At 36.9% G+C, this 16,346-nt stretch overlaps 1 protein-coding gene across 1 annotated transcript; it reads left to right on the forward strand.

The window, feature by feature from the left end:
• Window positions 1-2,050: 2,050 nt before the first annotated feature.
• On the forward strand, window positions 2,051-16,176 carry LOC136249496 (uncharacterized). Its single transcript, XM_066041519.1, has 2 exons — window positions 2,051-2,133; window positions 12,178-16,176. Exons 1-2 carry the CDS (start codon window positions 2,122-2,124, stop codon window positions 15,961-15,963), a joined length of 3,798 nt encoding a protein of 1,265 aa, XP_065897591.1. The 5' UTR covers window positions 2,051-2,121; the 3' UTR covers window positions 15,964-16,176.
• Window positions 16,177-16,346: the final 170 nt, after the last annotated feature.

Below are 16,346 nucleotides of genomic sequence, written 5' to 3' on the forward strand. Positions count from 1 at the left end.
TGCAAATTTTGGCTCAAGCTATAGCTCATGCACACCAGTTTGGTACTGACTGTCAACATTAGACCCAAAAACTAAAGACTACATTGCATACATGCATGCAAAAGTTAACTTACAGTGCCATTTATTCATTCATTTGACAAGTTTGTACATATTGAATGCCAAATATAAAAATATAAGTGCATTTCACTCCAGGCCTGTTTCACTCCATATTCAAGAGTATGGTATACTGTAAAATTAAATGTATTATGCTGGAGCCACGCAATTTAAAATTTCCACCAATGTGAAAGATTTAGTATTGTCTTTATGACAAGTTAGTTTAAAGATACAAGCATGCAGTTCAACCTATACCCTTGCATCTTTATTAGCTAGCTCATCGTAAAGACAATACTAAATCTTTCACATTGCTGACTTTAAAAGGTGCTGGGAAAGATGCCTAGAATCTACACAGCTTTAGCTACTCTATACTACACTTGCCACCAAACATACATTCTTGCCTTTTCCCTTGAAAGCATAATAGTATAGTGGTGTAGCCCTCAAAATTGGCAATATTGTGCACTTTTTCATAAAACTACAAAACTTTTCACATAAATAGTACTCCTTATGACACGTAATTTTAGATATACGTAGTGCCATCGCTGAGTTGACATTTGGTGACTTTTACAGCTATTTTTGTACAGAAAATTGATCATTTTTGTCTTTAACTCCCTGAGGCAGTAATTAACTTGTTAAAACATGGTACCAAGCAAAAGATCTTGTTGATAGAAACAACTTGGTTTTTATTTGAAGTCAACAGGTGATTTCATTACAAAGTTATGATAATTTTTGCTAGTTGCAAAATTTGATAAATTTACCTGCCCTCAAGGTGTGAATTACCTGTGGGCAGATAATTATGCATAAATTTATCAAATTTTACAGCTAATAAAAATACTCATAACTTAAGAATGAAATCACCTATTGATTTCAAATAAAAACCAAGTTGTTTCTATCAGCAAGATCTCATGTTTGGTGCCATGTTTTAACAAGTTAATTACTGTCCTAGGGAGTTAAATCAAAAATGATCAATTTTCTGTACAAATGTGGCAGTAAAGGTCACCAAAGGTCAAATCAGCGATGGCACTATATCTGAAAATACATGTATCGAGGACTACTATTTATGTGGAAAGTTTCATGGCGGTTTTATGAAAAAGTGCACAATTTTTTGGTTGTGCTGCTATACTATAAGTTAAGTTGTAATACTGTTACATAAGCTTTTTTCGAAATTGCCTCAATATTTTAGAAGATACGTTTAGTACCAGCGCCTGTAAGCAAACTAATAATCTACAATCAATGTTTGAGCCACAAGCGACTATAGCTCATTAGACACACTATACTACAATAAGATGACTATGGCATTTCAAGCATTTGCTTTGCATTGGTCTACAAACCTTTTCTTCGATATGCATATCTGCATGCTGTATGATGTGGCACGTTAAGCTACAGAGCCATCACCACTTTACAATGTTCAATAGTAAACATGGAGGATCATAAGCTCTGAAGTAACCACATGGACAATTCAGTCTGTTTTCTGCCAAGTATCTCCAGGTACGTAGATTTGTTTACTGAGAAATACTGTACGATAGCTATGCGTAAAAGCGTGCATCTTTATGAATCTTGTACACTGTCTATTTATTTGTTGATTAGCAACACCCATCAAGGGTACAACGATAATGTACAAAAATCATGTGTAGTAGCTAACTAACTGTCTATTCATGTGACACTCTATCGTTTCATCTAAATTGCATGGTGGTAAAATCACATATAACAGGGTGGACCAGCTCCAGGAGGTTGTAATCAATTACAGCTCTATCAGTACTCAGTTATAAAACTCAACAAACTAGACTCAGGCCCCAGCATGATAGGTTTCTAAATCATCAATGTAATTACTGTATGTCACATATAAATGTTAGTTGAAAGCGTATTTATGCTTGTGTTAGTAACAAAACATTCTTCTCTTTTAGTAACTTCAATACTGTAAAAATCACTAAACTTACATTAGGCGCCTCTATAAATAATTATCGGTGTTGAGCGTATGCTGGTCTCACTTTTCAGTTTTGGTGATCCGATGATTAAACAAACCGAAATATGAGCAGTCCTGTAAGGATTTTGTTTGTTTGATAATGTGAATTGTAGTCCGCGGTCTGGGGCAAGGCTAATCGACTATCCGGGTCTGGGGCGAGACTATTAAAGTCGACTCGTGGTGGCCAGCCCTTTTTATAGTTTTTGATTGGGTCTTTAAATTTCCCGTCTCAATCAAAAGGGACTCGAGACTAGCAAAGCATGTAATGAGCGGAGGGTTTCAAAGCGATTTTTAAAAAGGCTAAAATTTTCGCTGATAACCCCAAAACCGCGAAATCAGCGAAAATTCCCCCCCTCGAAATATTTAGGCTATACCAAAGCCAAGTTTAAAGCGCCAATAAAATAAATTACGCAAAATCAGTTTTATTCAGGAGAGTAATGCAGCAATCTCAGTGTAATGCAGTGAAGAGTCGTTGTTTCATTATAGAAAACGTACGTGACAAGTCTGGTGAAGTTGTATGCATCAAATTGCAATTTATTAATTTCACCCTGAATCTCAAGTGCCCTGAGAAAATAATGTACATAGCCTTGAAGCCTACGTGAAGGACAATCTGAATATCTAACGAACCCCAGTGAACTCCATAGTTTTTCAGTTTAGTATTGCGACTATTGAGGGTCACGTGAATTACCAAAGAAAAGAATGCAATTAAGAGCAATATATTTAAGTAGCGCTTATAGCGTGTCCAACCTCCTCTGCTCATTTACCAAGGACAATTCTAGTCTCGCGTGGCCAGACCCACTCTTCGCGCGGCGCTTATCAATTTATAATTATAAGCGCCTAGCTGCGAGAGGGTCTGGTATAGTTTGAATAGTAAAGTTGTTCTGACACCCTGAGCTTTTTCAGGGTACTTTCATCACGCCACGTCATATTGCGGACTAGTGGCTTAACTAGGACAATTCCCAACTGACATTGTGGATCTAGACAGTTCACTTTTAAGGACCATTGCATGATTTAATTACTAAACACTTGTTTTTGTACATTAATATTTTATCCTTAAAGGGCTTTGCTAATAGACTCTCTCTCCAAAAATACATCATCGCTGATTCAGCAACACCTTTCTGACATTGATTGGGGCCTGTATCAATAATCTTGATTGCGCTACATAGAAATATAATGGTGAAATCAGCTCGAGCAGGGTTCAAAGTTGCAAATTAGTGTTCTGGTTAGAGGCAGATAGTTATCAGGGTTGAAGAAGGTGCAAAACATCGACAACAATAAGAATGGGAATTTCAGTTTCATTTGAAAATTGTGCTCTGTGTGATGACGTCAACAAGTTTTAAGCAACATGATTACATCATCATGCAAAACGTTTGTTTTCAAACGGAACTGAAATCCCCGGTAGCACAAGAGGCTATTAAATAGTGTGTGGGTGGTCAGCCGTTACTACAGTCACTATCACCAATAGAGGTGTACCGATAATCGGATCGGCTATAATATCGGCCACCAATATGGTAATTTTTACCAATATTGGTATCGGTACAGAACAGCAGGAGGGCCGATATCGCTACCGATATTTATACACTAGCAATAGTTTGTACATAAACAGATTGTACATTGGTTTTCTACATTATTCATGTGGCTCTTTAGTGCCAGTGGCTTATTATTCACACTGAAACAAGCGCTACGCTACGAGAAGCCATATAAATACACGCGAATCTACTATCTGTTGCTGGAAAACTTATCACAGTCTTTATAAATGAAGCAGTTATAGAGTACCTTGTAATAAAAATAAGGGTCACAGGATAACCAAGGAAACTTGTTGTACCAGCTTTCTCACAAACCATTAGAATGCAAAGTAATGCAGAAATATCCGTATAAGGCTTCATGGGAGTATACATAAAAATGTTTGTGGGTGCCTAATTGTCTGGATAGCACAATAGAAACCCAAGCTGTGTACCACCACAGGCAGAGTATAGCAATGAATACATGCACATGTTGTTGTAGGGTAGGTAAATGTACACTTTTAACTATAATGCAAATATCGGATCAATTATCGGTTATCGGCTTCTTTTGGTGACATCAATATCGGATATCGGTACATGCAAAAAAACCACATCGGTACACCTCTAAAGTACTAATGTCACTCTGACTATAGCTTCTTGTACGGGCAGACAAGGAAATTAGTGTTGTTGATGTTTTGTACCTTGTTCAACCCTGATAACCACCTGCCTCTAACCAGAACACTATTTTGCAACAATACCACTCTGCTCGAGCTGATTTTACCGCTGTATTTCTATATAGTGCAATTGAGTTTATTGATACTGACCCCAATCAAAATGTTGGAAAGGTGTTGTTGACATATCTTGACATATATTTGGAAAGAGTCTATTACCGAATAAATACTCCCCTCCCCCTCAAAATCCTCTATAGATACACTGCAAGGAGGTGTTACTCCAATGGAGATATTCCATCTCCATAACGAACCATTTTCAGTTGGTCATATTGTTGTGCAGATTTGTACACAATGTGCCGAGACATATCCATAGAGCTTTTTCACAACCGTATCAAGACACACGATAGTGTGTCGGCCCAAGAAGCCGGCGCGCCACACCGTGATCAAGACACACGATAGTGTGTCGTGCGGCCCAAGAAGCCGGTGTGCCACACCGTGAGTATATTAACAGGAAGAAAGAAAATGCAATTTTCACACCTATGTAGCTCTGTGATCCCTAATCCGATTGGAACCAAATTTGCTAGAGAAGTGCCGGCCAGTTAGGGGAGTCTACATACCAAATTTGAGGATAATCGCTCCAGCCATTTCCGAGATACGAGCAAACAAAATTTTGTTTTAATTTCTTCGTTTTTTTCTTCTACTTCATTTCGCACACTTCGCAAAATCCGCCATAAAATACAAATGCGTGTTCCAATCGGGCTGAAATTTGGCACACTTGAAGGGCTCATTAAGGCGGATCTCAGTACCAACTTTGGTAGGAATCCGTTGAACATTCACGGAGTTATGATCGATTATTCATGTAAAATAAGGTCGAAGGTCTGTCACGCCCACAGGGTAAACCCCTTGAAGGTATGAGCTGAACATTTCTATGTAGATGGAGTAACCATCGTAGGAGTGCCTTTTTGTGGTTTGAAAAGAATCGACATAAAGACCATGGAGATATGACACAAAACCCAACCAGTGTCACAATTATGCAATCGATTTTTACGAATAAAAAACTGTTAGTTTTCACTCCTACCAGGCAAACCGCTAAGAGCAATCAGCTAAAAATCGGTGTGTAGCTGGAATAATCATCATAGAAAGTTCTTGCAGTAGCACAGTTGAATCTGATTACAAATCATTGAGTTATGATTCGAAACGCAACTACGTGTAGCAAAAGCGAGATCGAGATATTCTAATAGAACAGTCACCCTAATAGAGCATTCGGCTACGTTTATAACTTACTCCGTTAAAGAATTATATTACATTGCAAGTTATTCTGTAGGAAGTTCAGCTACAAACAGTTAATCTTATAGAAAATTCAGCTAGAAACAAGTCACCCTGTAGAGAGATCAGCTAGAAGAAGTCACCTTGTAGAGAGTTCAGCTACAAAGAACTACCCTGTAGAGAGTTCAGCTACAAACAATTTACCCTGTAGAGAGATCAGCTAGAAAAAAGAATTTACCTTGTAGAGAGTTCAGCTATAAATCTGCTTCATCTTTTTCTTTTTCCTGTGGTAAAGAAAAAAATATAGGTTAAAAAGCCCCAAAGCTGGCCATAGGCCAGCTTTGGGATATACAAATACAAAAAGAAGTGAAATCTAATCAACAAGTGGCACAAAATTCACCGGAATTGTCGTTATTAAAATTTTTACCATTAACCTACCATCACAGCCATTTCTTGGCCGCCACCTTGGATTTCACATCTTTTTTCACCATAGCCTTTTCAAGGGCCGCACTCCTTTTTTTTACAGCTTGGCTGTTTTTGATTAGATAGTATCTGTCATGTTTATAAACAACTCAAGCTAGGAGTAACTGCATGTTAGTGTGTACTAGTCGTGTACTTTTAGACTAATAGGTGTCATTAGGTAGGCTTGTAATTGTAAGCAGAATTAATGTTGTAAAACTGTTGAAAATCCACTCATTGACAAATTTGGAGATGTCTTGATGATTCCTGGGCCAATCCATGTCCAGGGTGGCTTCCAAGGCCATGGACCACTCTCACACGTCTCCACACTCGTACAAACACCACAAGTACTTAGCAACACTCACACACTATACATTTATGGCTATAGCTTAATCTATTAAATTTCTGCTTAGTTTGCTTTTCTGACTTGATTTTGTACAATGCTTGCACGTCATATCACTTGTATAAACTGAACGAAAGAAGCATGTAAACTTAGTAGTAGTAAACATACATTATAGCCATTAATATACACACACACACAGTGTTGCTAACTACTTGTGGTGTATATTTGAACGTGGAGATGCGTGAGAGCAGTCCATGGCCTTGGAAGTCAACTTGGCCCAGTGAGTTCAGGACATCTTTGAATTTGATTTTGAACAGTTTTACAACTTCAGAAATTAAATCTGCTTAGTACTAAACACTTTAAAGTACATGACTAATATATACTCTCATGCGGTTGTTCCTCAAGTTGTTCACAAACATGGTGGATATTACAGTTGTAGGAGATGAAAAAGCTCAATAGGAAAGGGTTGACACTAGCTATGCATTAGAGGTGTACCGATAATCGGATCGGCTACAATATCGGCCACTGATATGGTAATTTTTACCAATATCGGTATCGGTACAGAATAGTAGGAGGACCGATATATACAGTAGCAATAATTTGTACATAAACGGATTATGCATTGGTTTTCTACATTATCCATGTGGCTCTTTAGTGCCAGTGGCTTATTGTTCACTCTGAAACAAGCGCTACTCTACAAGAAGCCATACAACTACACGTGATTCTAGTGTTTGTTGCTGTAAAGCTTATCACAGTCCTTACAAATGAAGCAGTTATAGAGTACCTTTGTAATAAAAGAAGAGTCACAAGATAACCAAGGAAACTTGTTGTGCCAGCTTTCTCACAAGCCATTAGAATGCAGAGTAATGCAGAAATATCCGTTTAAGGCTTCATGGGAGTATACATAAAAATATTTTGGGTGCCTAATTGTCTGGATTGCACAATAGAAACCCAAGCTGTATACCACCACAGGCAGGGTATAGCAATGAATACATACACATGGTAGGTAAATGCACACTTTTGTTTGTTTAAAATGTTAATGCAAATATCGGATCGACTATCGGTTATTGGCTTCTTTTGGTTGCATCAATATTGAATATCGGTACATGCCAAAAACCCATATCGGTACACCTCTACTATGCATTGTTCCGTACACAACAAATGGATAAAACCATGGTGATGGACATCATATAAGGTATATATAATAGTTGTAGAAATGCTGGTTGACAGAGTGATAATCATGGTAGTTGCTATGGAGATGGAATATCTTTAGAAACTACAGAGATGGAATGGAATCAGCTTAACTTGGCCAGAAACTCAGTGAATACTTGAGTAATTTAGTTAAAAGTGACAGAATAAGATAGTTAGAAAAGATACCAGAAATGGGAGATCCATACATGTGTGTCCTGGCAAAGCAGTTTTGTAAGAGAAATGCATAGTGATCAATTTGGGTGAGTTACGAGCTACTCAGGGATGAAGTTTGTAGTACAGGTCTTTATCCATTACCACATATGCATACAGCCACATTCACCTTCCTTATGTCTGGCTAGTCAATTATGATACATTTCACTGTCAAGAGTTTAGATCTGTTTTCTCTGGCAGGTACAGTGGCGATCCATACGAGTGGTCTGGGGATAACCTGAGAAAGGCTGGATATGACGGTGTGATCTGGATAAAGATCTGCACTGTAAAAGTTTCTCCAGTTTTAAGCCCTTGATAGCCCATAATTAGGCCTAATTGATGACTGCACATTTTCTTTTCATATGAAACCCCCCGCTTGGCTGCAGTATGGATCTCCTATGCCTGGTATGTTTTCTATATATCTTATTCTGTTACTTATTTAACTAAGTGTTTCTGGACAAATTCAGCTGATTTCATCTCCAGCCTGATACAACTTTATGGCACTGATTGTGGTAACATGGACTATATAGCCTCCATGAAAGCAAGGCAACCAAAACAACTGATGTCTGGAGTGGCCAGAATGAATGCTACTATGTTTTAACATTGGACCTTTTATCAATGACTTCTGCAGTCTTACCCTTTTAACTCTAATTGGCTAGTAATATGGCAGCCTTGAAATCCCATGTTTAAGTCTCAGCAAAAACCCACCCAGTTTGCAACAATTTTTTTTTATTTCTCAGCATTATCTACTGTATCCAAGGAAACCAAGTTTCAGGTTATTGTGGTGAGTAATTTTGGAATTTTTATAGCGCTAGGCAGTAGGAAGAGCAAGGAAATCAATTTGTACAGTGACTATACTGAAAATATAGTACAGACGTTTATATTTGCAGCCATAACTTCCATTTGCATTAGTCTACAGCATTGGGATTTGGCATAAAATGTTTACCATTGATTAGCAAATCAACAAAAGTATAGTTTTAGCCTTATACTCACTTGCACATATATTGATGACACGACAACAATCTTGTTTATGTCTACCACATCATAAACAAACAAACATGACATTACATGCATGCATATTGTGTACTCGTGTGCATAATGCCATGTCTTGGATAAAACAGTTTAAAAGTTTGTTTCCATCGATGTATGGTATGTATGGTGTCTTCTTGGTTGTACAATACATTTCAAGTTGAAGAATGATTTAACTTGACTATTACCTGTGATTGCATATAGTCCAGGAAGGATCCAGTTATCCCAGAAATAGGAACCTATGGGTGTGTCCATTAACACTAGTACATCTTGCTATGAACACACAGAACAGTTTGTAGTAAAACAATATAATTTTATTCTTTGCATGATTTATAATGCCATGCCACTATATCGTAGCTATATGGCCAGTAACGGGTAGGGCTGGGCGGTATTGGAGTTTCGCTTCACGATATATCGTACAGAAATATATCACGATATTACTATTTATCGCGGTTATTAAAGATGACTGCTATATTAGAGTAGCTGACTGCTTTATTAGGGTATCTCGATCCTAGCTGACTGTTCTATTAGAGTATCTCGATCTTTGTAAAAAAAATTGACTAGCTAGTACTAGGTCTTTGTTTGCAGTAGTATCACGTGATTATTTGAGGTGCATTATAACAACCTTAATGACTTAATAAGCTGTCACAATCACTAAAAATCGTAATAATATCGATACGTGATATTATCGTTTCACCGAAATCTACACGATACAGATATCGTTTCATTGCAATACCGCGGTATTACTATAATACCGAGAAACCGCCCAGCCCTAGTAACGGGTTAAATGTTGCTTCAGCCCGACAGGTGCCTTTAGAGTATGTACAATGCACACATCATTAAATCAACTTTCTCCTCCTTTCTGTATCACTATGAAGAGTGCAGAAAATTCCTGTTACAAATGTAGGGAGGCCACCGCCTTGAACTGTTAGCGAAGAGAAATGGGGCGATACTTCCTGTACTGTTCTTTGTTTGTAACACTGTGTAACAGGCTGAACATAGCTGAAAACAAAGCACAATGGCCACCTCACTTTTCAGTAATTGATAGTTAGGGTGCATGTCCAGACAAAAGCATTAAGCTGCCATTCTTTCTTTTGATGCAATATGCATGGGTTCACTAGTCATGCAAAAAACTAAATGAACAAATACAATGAAATATTAGTTAAATTAGGGATCATACAAATAAAAAGTAGTCAAATTACCTACAACAGTGACCTGAAGATAAACTAATGCCCATTTAGTTCCACATGGAGTACTTTGAGATAATAAGCCACTCTCTAAAGTTCCTTGGATACATATGCATGAAATTGACAAAGAGAAAACATCCTGACTACCTGGCAGACTCCTGTAAGCATTTGAGCATTAAACGGATGGCTGCAGATTTGAGGCTGCCTAGGTCCAGTCATGGATTTTTTCTCCTTTCTCCACCTTTTCAAACACACTTTCTGTAACAACTTTCAAGAGGCTGTAGGACCAGGTGTCCTACAGACCTTCAGCACTTGTGCTGTAAAGCCTTAATAAAAATAAATAAATAAATAAACTAGCGGACATTTAATCCCTAATTCAGTAATGGGTATACTGAAGAAGGGATGAAATGTCCACTAGCATATCTTCAGTTGTACACAACAGAAAATCTCCTAACTTCTTTGGAACTATAAACAGGCTGTAGGCCCAGGTGTCCTACAGACCTTCAGCACTTGTGCTGTAAAGCCTTAATAAACAATAAATAAATAATAAAAACTAATTTGCATATAATGGGTGACTTTGTGGCCGCCTGTAAGTGATTTCTTCTTTTTAATGCTGTATTTGATGTTAGATGGACAAATTTTACTCCATAATAGTGTGCGTAAGGTGTCTAGGAAATTTTAAAAAAGTGGCATTTTAGGTGGCAGGTGTCACTTTTGGGGGATCCCTACTTAAACAGTACTGCCACAAGTACACAGAAAAATTTGGAATTTTCAACTAGAGTAGAGACCATAGCACATCGATAAAAAGTACTGAAACAAGCTGGAGTAGTGCACGATATTAAATCACAGTAAACCAATAAGAAGTGCTATATCCCTACTGTGCATTTCTATTATGGTATCTTGAGCACATGCAGTAGGGATGTTACACTTCTTATTGTTTTACTGTGAGTTAATATCGTGCACTACTCCAGCTTGTTTCAGTACTTTTTATCGATGTGCTATGGTCTCTACTTTAGTTGAAAATTCCAATTTTTTTCTGTGTACTTGTTTGTTAACTTTTTTTGAAAATATTATTATTATTATGACTGATGAACCCACGCATACTGCATCTGAAATGGTGCCACACACCCCAGCCATATCAATTATTGTCTGAAAAGTGAAGTATCCATTACATCTCTTTGTCAGCTATGTTCAGCCCGTTACACAGTATTTCGAATCAAGAACTGTTCGAAAAGCATCTCTACAATCCATGCATACTGAAAGAAATGGTGCCGCACACCCCAGTTATATCAATTATTGTCTGAAAAGTGAAGTATCCATTATACTTTGTCGTCGGCTATGTTCAACCTGTTACACAGCAGTACGAATCAAGAACTGTTCGAAAAGCACCTCTGCAATCAAAACAGTCACTATTAAAAATACAGACGATTTCTGTTACAAAGGGATTCCATCATGCACTATCGCCAAATTGACACTTTTTGCTGTCAGCAAAGATGAATGGGACACACAGGAGGACTCTGGTAAGTCCATGAAGAATGCATTATATGTACTGCGGTATGCGAAAAGGCACCTCTCAGGCTGAAGCGATGTTGAACAGTGAAAAAATCAAGCCCGTAGCCTTAGCTGTTATTGAGTTACACTTGTCTGAAGGCATCAGTCAGTTACTTACTCAGTCAGTAGAAAATTCTGTTGAATAAATTATTTTTAAAATTCCGTAGCAACTTGTTGAAGGCGTTTCGGATCAACCTGAAAGTTTGTTTGGGCTTAGTTTTACCTAACCAATACTGCCTCATTGTCGTCAGGAAAAATAGAGGCTGGTTTTTGGGTGATGTTATGTCATGGGCCACGCCTACTCCTTTGTGGTCCCTACTATATGGTACTATCGTACTGTATGATATAGTACTACAGACTACCATACTGTTTGATAACTCACAGTAGTGGCTTGTGCATTTGAGGCATGTGCTTTCTTGGCCGCACAACTCACTACTGTGAGTTTTGATTACAACAATACTGTATTTTGTGCATGTTTACTATGTGCAATTTTTCTGTAATATACACCTAAATCAATATGATTTGAGTTTACAAATATAAATGGTGTTAAAGAGAAAAACAGTCATTTGTAGTGTTTCACAAAGACAGTGGCATGATCAAATTTGAAAGTGCTCTGTTATTATTCCCATATACAAAGCAACCATAACACTGTTTGGTATATAAAGAGCATAAGTTATACATACTTTATTGTACATTTGCTGTACTTTATTAGGTTTTGTCATCATTACTTGTGATCCAACTGGTACTAGTTTTGCAAGTGTGTTGTATTCCGTGTGATGTGAACAACAACAATATCAGTCTTAATGTCTTTTTATCTAACACATCATGTTCTGAATTTCATTTGAATAACGGAGATTTTTATCTTGAAGAAAATCCTTTAACAAACCATTTTCTTTATCAAAGCTTTATAAAGGTGATAGGAAAAGAAAACTCAGCAATTTACTGTCATTACAATGCAGGACTGGCTTTTAAATACGTGTTTAACATTGTACTTCAAAATATTACCTTTCATAATTGTGGTATGATGTTTAACAGTACCAGCGTGAACCCAGACTCTCCTAATAACACTCTTGTATCTAAAGCTGCTCTTCTGTTTGAATACTGTCGTAATCTGTCATTGAGTTTTGTTACAATAGAGAACAGTAGTGGAGTGGGTATACAGATATACAATACAATAGGAGATGTTAGCATTTCACATTGTAACTTTGTTGGGAATAAAATTTTGTCAAATGAAAGTAAGACCATTTCAGGTGGTGGTGGAATTTATATTGAGTTTAGCTACTGCAAACCAGGGACACTTGCTAATACCTGTAATTTAACGGAGTTGGCCTATTCCTCTCATGCAAAATACGTAATAAAATTCTCGAATTTTATTGAAAATGTAGGGTCTGCTGTTCATGCAGACAGAGTTGCTTTCATTAGAGCAAGTAATTATACACATTTTGCATTTGGTGGTGGAGGAGGGTTGTCAATTTATTTAAAGGGAAATGCAAGTTGCAACAATTTTGTGGTTATAAACTGCACATTTAGTGAAAACATTGCTTCATTTGGAGCTGGAATGTATGTTGAGCTACAGGATACATCTAACTGCAACAATTTCACTGTTACCGGTTCCAGATTTTATTTGAACAAAGTTTTTCCATTAAATTTAGGCTATACAGGTACAAGTGGAGGTGGTGTTATGTTTGATTATGTTATTTTTGGTAGTAGGAACCACATCGAGCATAACTCAGCAACATTTGTTGATACCATATTTGAATCAAATGCTGCATTTAACGGTGGTGGGTTTTCTTTCCATTCAGGTGAAGAAGCTGATACAATTTTACCAACCAATAGTCTATCATTTACTAATTGTCAGTGGATTGATAATAGAGCCAGATTGGGAGCTGCTATTGATCTAGGATCATTGCATACAACAAAAAATGGTCGTCTAGTAAAGCCATTGTTTATTAATTGTACTTTTGAGAATAATTCAGCAAGTGGGTTTTATATACAGGACAAAGAGGATGCATATGGCTTTATTGATGCTAACAGCACAAACATATCTGGAGGATACTGGCCTGGTTCAGGCATTATGTACTTGGATGCCATCAGTGTAGATTTTTCATCCAGTGTGAAATTTATAAATAATACAGGTGGTGCAATCGTAGCTATCGGTGCTAGTGTTAATATACTACAGAACACTAAAGTTGAGTTTAGCAGAAATCTAGCTGAGAAAGGTGGTGCTATTTACTTGTCTGGCTACTCCTGGATAAGTACATCACATGATGTCAATGTTTCATTCATAAACAATTCTGCGAACACTTTAGGTGGTGCTATATATGCTCAGAAAAGTGGTGAACATGATATAGTGTCTGGTACCAACTGTTTCATACAGTATGCTGACAGCAGTGTAGCTCCTGGTGATTGGGAAAATGTCAGTTTTGTGTTTTCAGACAATTGTGCAACAATTGGAGGAGATGCAATATTTGCTACAACTGTAGTTGACTGTGCTTGGAATGGATCATTTGCTAGCTTGAATTATGATACTTTAAAACGTGTCTTCTTGAAATGGCCAGGTTTTGTTTTTAACCACACATATACTAATTGTTCCAATTTCATACAAACTTCAGCAAGATCATACTCTATAGATTCAGCTAAGCAACACCTTAAAATAGCTCCAGGAGAGTACTTCAAGTTTCCTTTCAATGCATTAAATGATTTTGGTAATTCTACTACTGCAATATTCTCAGTATTTAGTGGTGATGACAATGTAAATATACCTAACCCTAACGTACAAACTGACAGCTACACACGTTTCACAACCAACAAAACAGGCAACTTCTATCTCCAATTTGCGACTGTGGATAACAGAAGACATGTGGGGTATATTAATGTGCAAGTTGATGAATGTCCAGTGGGGTTTTATTTATACAATGATACTTGCACATGCATTTCAAATATAGAGAATTACGAGGGAGTAGCAAGGTGTCAAACTAATGATCTGAAAGTGTACATGCAACCAGGATTTTGGGCTGGAAGAGTTTACAGTAAGGATAACAGCAGCTTTTTCTCTAGCTATACATGTCCATTTTCTTACTGCAAAAGTACTAATAATAACACTGCACTGAATAGTAATAGCAGTACACTGTGTCAGAACAGAGTTGGAACACTATGTGGTGATTGTGCTCCTGGATATGGTATATCAATTGGTGGATACGAATGTGTTAAATGCAATGGATCCCACTACACTGCATGGATCATATATGCAATTACTACATATATGCCAATTACCATAGTGTTTGTAATACTGTTGGTATTGAATATGAATCTTGCTGTTGGACCTGTTCATTCATTCATTTTCTATTGTCAAATTTTTCCAGCCATTATTTTTAATAATAATTATTCGGGATATTACAACAGAATCATACTGGTCATCAATGACATTTACAGGAGCATCATAAATATAATGAGTTTGAAATTTGATTTACAATTTTCCACAGACTATTGCTTGTCTCCAACAATGACTGTTATGGACTATTACTTGCTACAATATTTAGCTGCACTATATCCCTTGTTGATTATGGTTACTATATTAAGTGTTATCAGGTATTGTCCTGGTTGTATACCCATCAAATATTTCTGGCGTAGCATTAGACGTTGTGTGATGGCTATTAGGAGGAGAACATCCATGCAGCAAACAGTGATACATGGCTTCATCACATTTTTGTTACTGACTTATGCTAATTTTGTGAATATTTCATTTCAGATTTTGGCTTATGCAGCATTTGAAGACAAAACTGGACATCAGCCAACTTTAAAGGTTTTATTTAGACAAGGCACTATGACATACTTTGGCCAGAATCATTTGCCATATGCACTAGCTGCATTGATGTTTTTGCTAATTTTTGGAATTCTTCCTCCGTTGTTGCTGATTATGTATCCTGCTGCTTTGTCAACTATTGGATATTTTGGATGGGATAACTCTAGTGCTGTACATACCATGCAAAGGTGGATTCCAGTTCATAAACTTGTGCCAGTTTTTGATGCATTTTGGAGTGCATTTAAAACTAACTGTAAAGTATTTGCTGGCCTGTACTTTGTGTATCGATTTTTGGCTTTTTCTAGCTTTTCGTTTGCTCCATTAGCTTATCAAGTTTACTGTGCATTGTCTATATTATTTGCGGTAATACTTTTTCTTCATGCCTTTATGCAGCCCTACATAGAACAAACGCACAACAGAGCTGATTTTGTCGTGTTCTTACTGTTGAGTATAATCAACTCTTTTTATGCATACTCAGAATTTCTGAGGACACAGAAGGTCAAATATGACTCCATTCAAACCATTTTGTGGATACAAGCTTTGTTACCTTGGATCCCGATTGTGTTTATCATATGTTATATTTTAGTTGCAATAAGAAAAGCTCACAGAAGAGAATATCATCTGCTAGATGATTCTAATTGTGAAGAATTGTTGGATCGGGTGGACTATGACAGCAACGAAGATGATAGTGATTAAGAATTGATATTTGATGAGATATGTTGAACTATAATTGTGTTTGTTTATATATTCCATTAGTTTTATATGTGTAATTATTGTGTGCAGGTGGTAACTAATTAGAATTTGGATGTGAAATGAGTTTTCTTATTTGATTTGTTTTCTCATTGTGTATGTGTATAATGCAAAGAAACAAAATTGCATTATCAAAAGTGTGTGTTTGCATGTGTGTTCAGAAAGGTATATCCATTCATTATTGTATATATACCATATAAGACGTGCTGATGGTGTAAAAGTCTTACTCTGGCTGATTGACACTGCCACAATGCAAAAAAGTATGGAAAACACAGTTATAGTGTGTATGTACTTAAGTACTGTATGATGAACATATAACTTACATAACC

The sequence above is a fragment of the Dysidea avara genome, chromosome 3, assembly GCF_963678975.1.
Source record: "Dysidea avara chromosome 3, odDysAvar1.4, whole genome shotgun sequence".
Classification (NCBI taxonomy): domain Eukaryota; kingdom Metazoa; phylum Porifera; class Demospongiae; order Dictyoceratida; family Dysideidae; genus Dysidea; species Dysidea avara.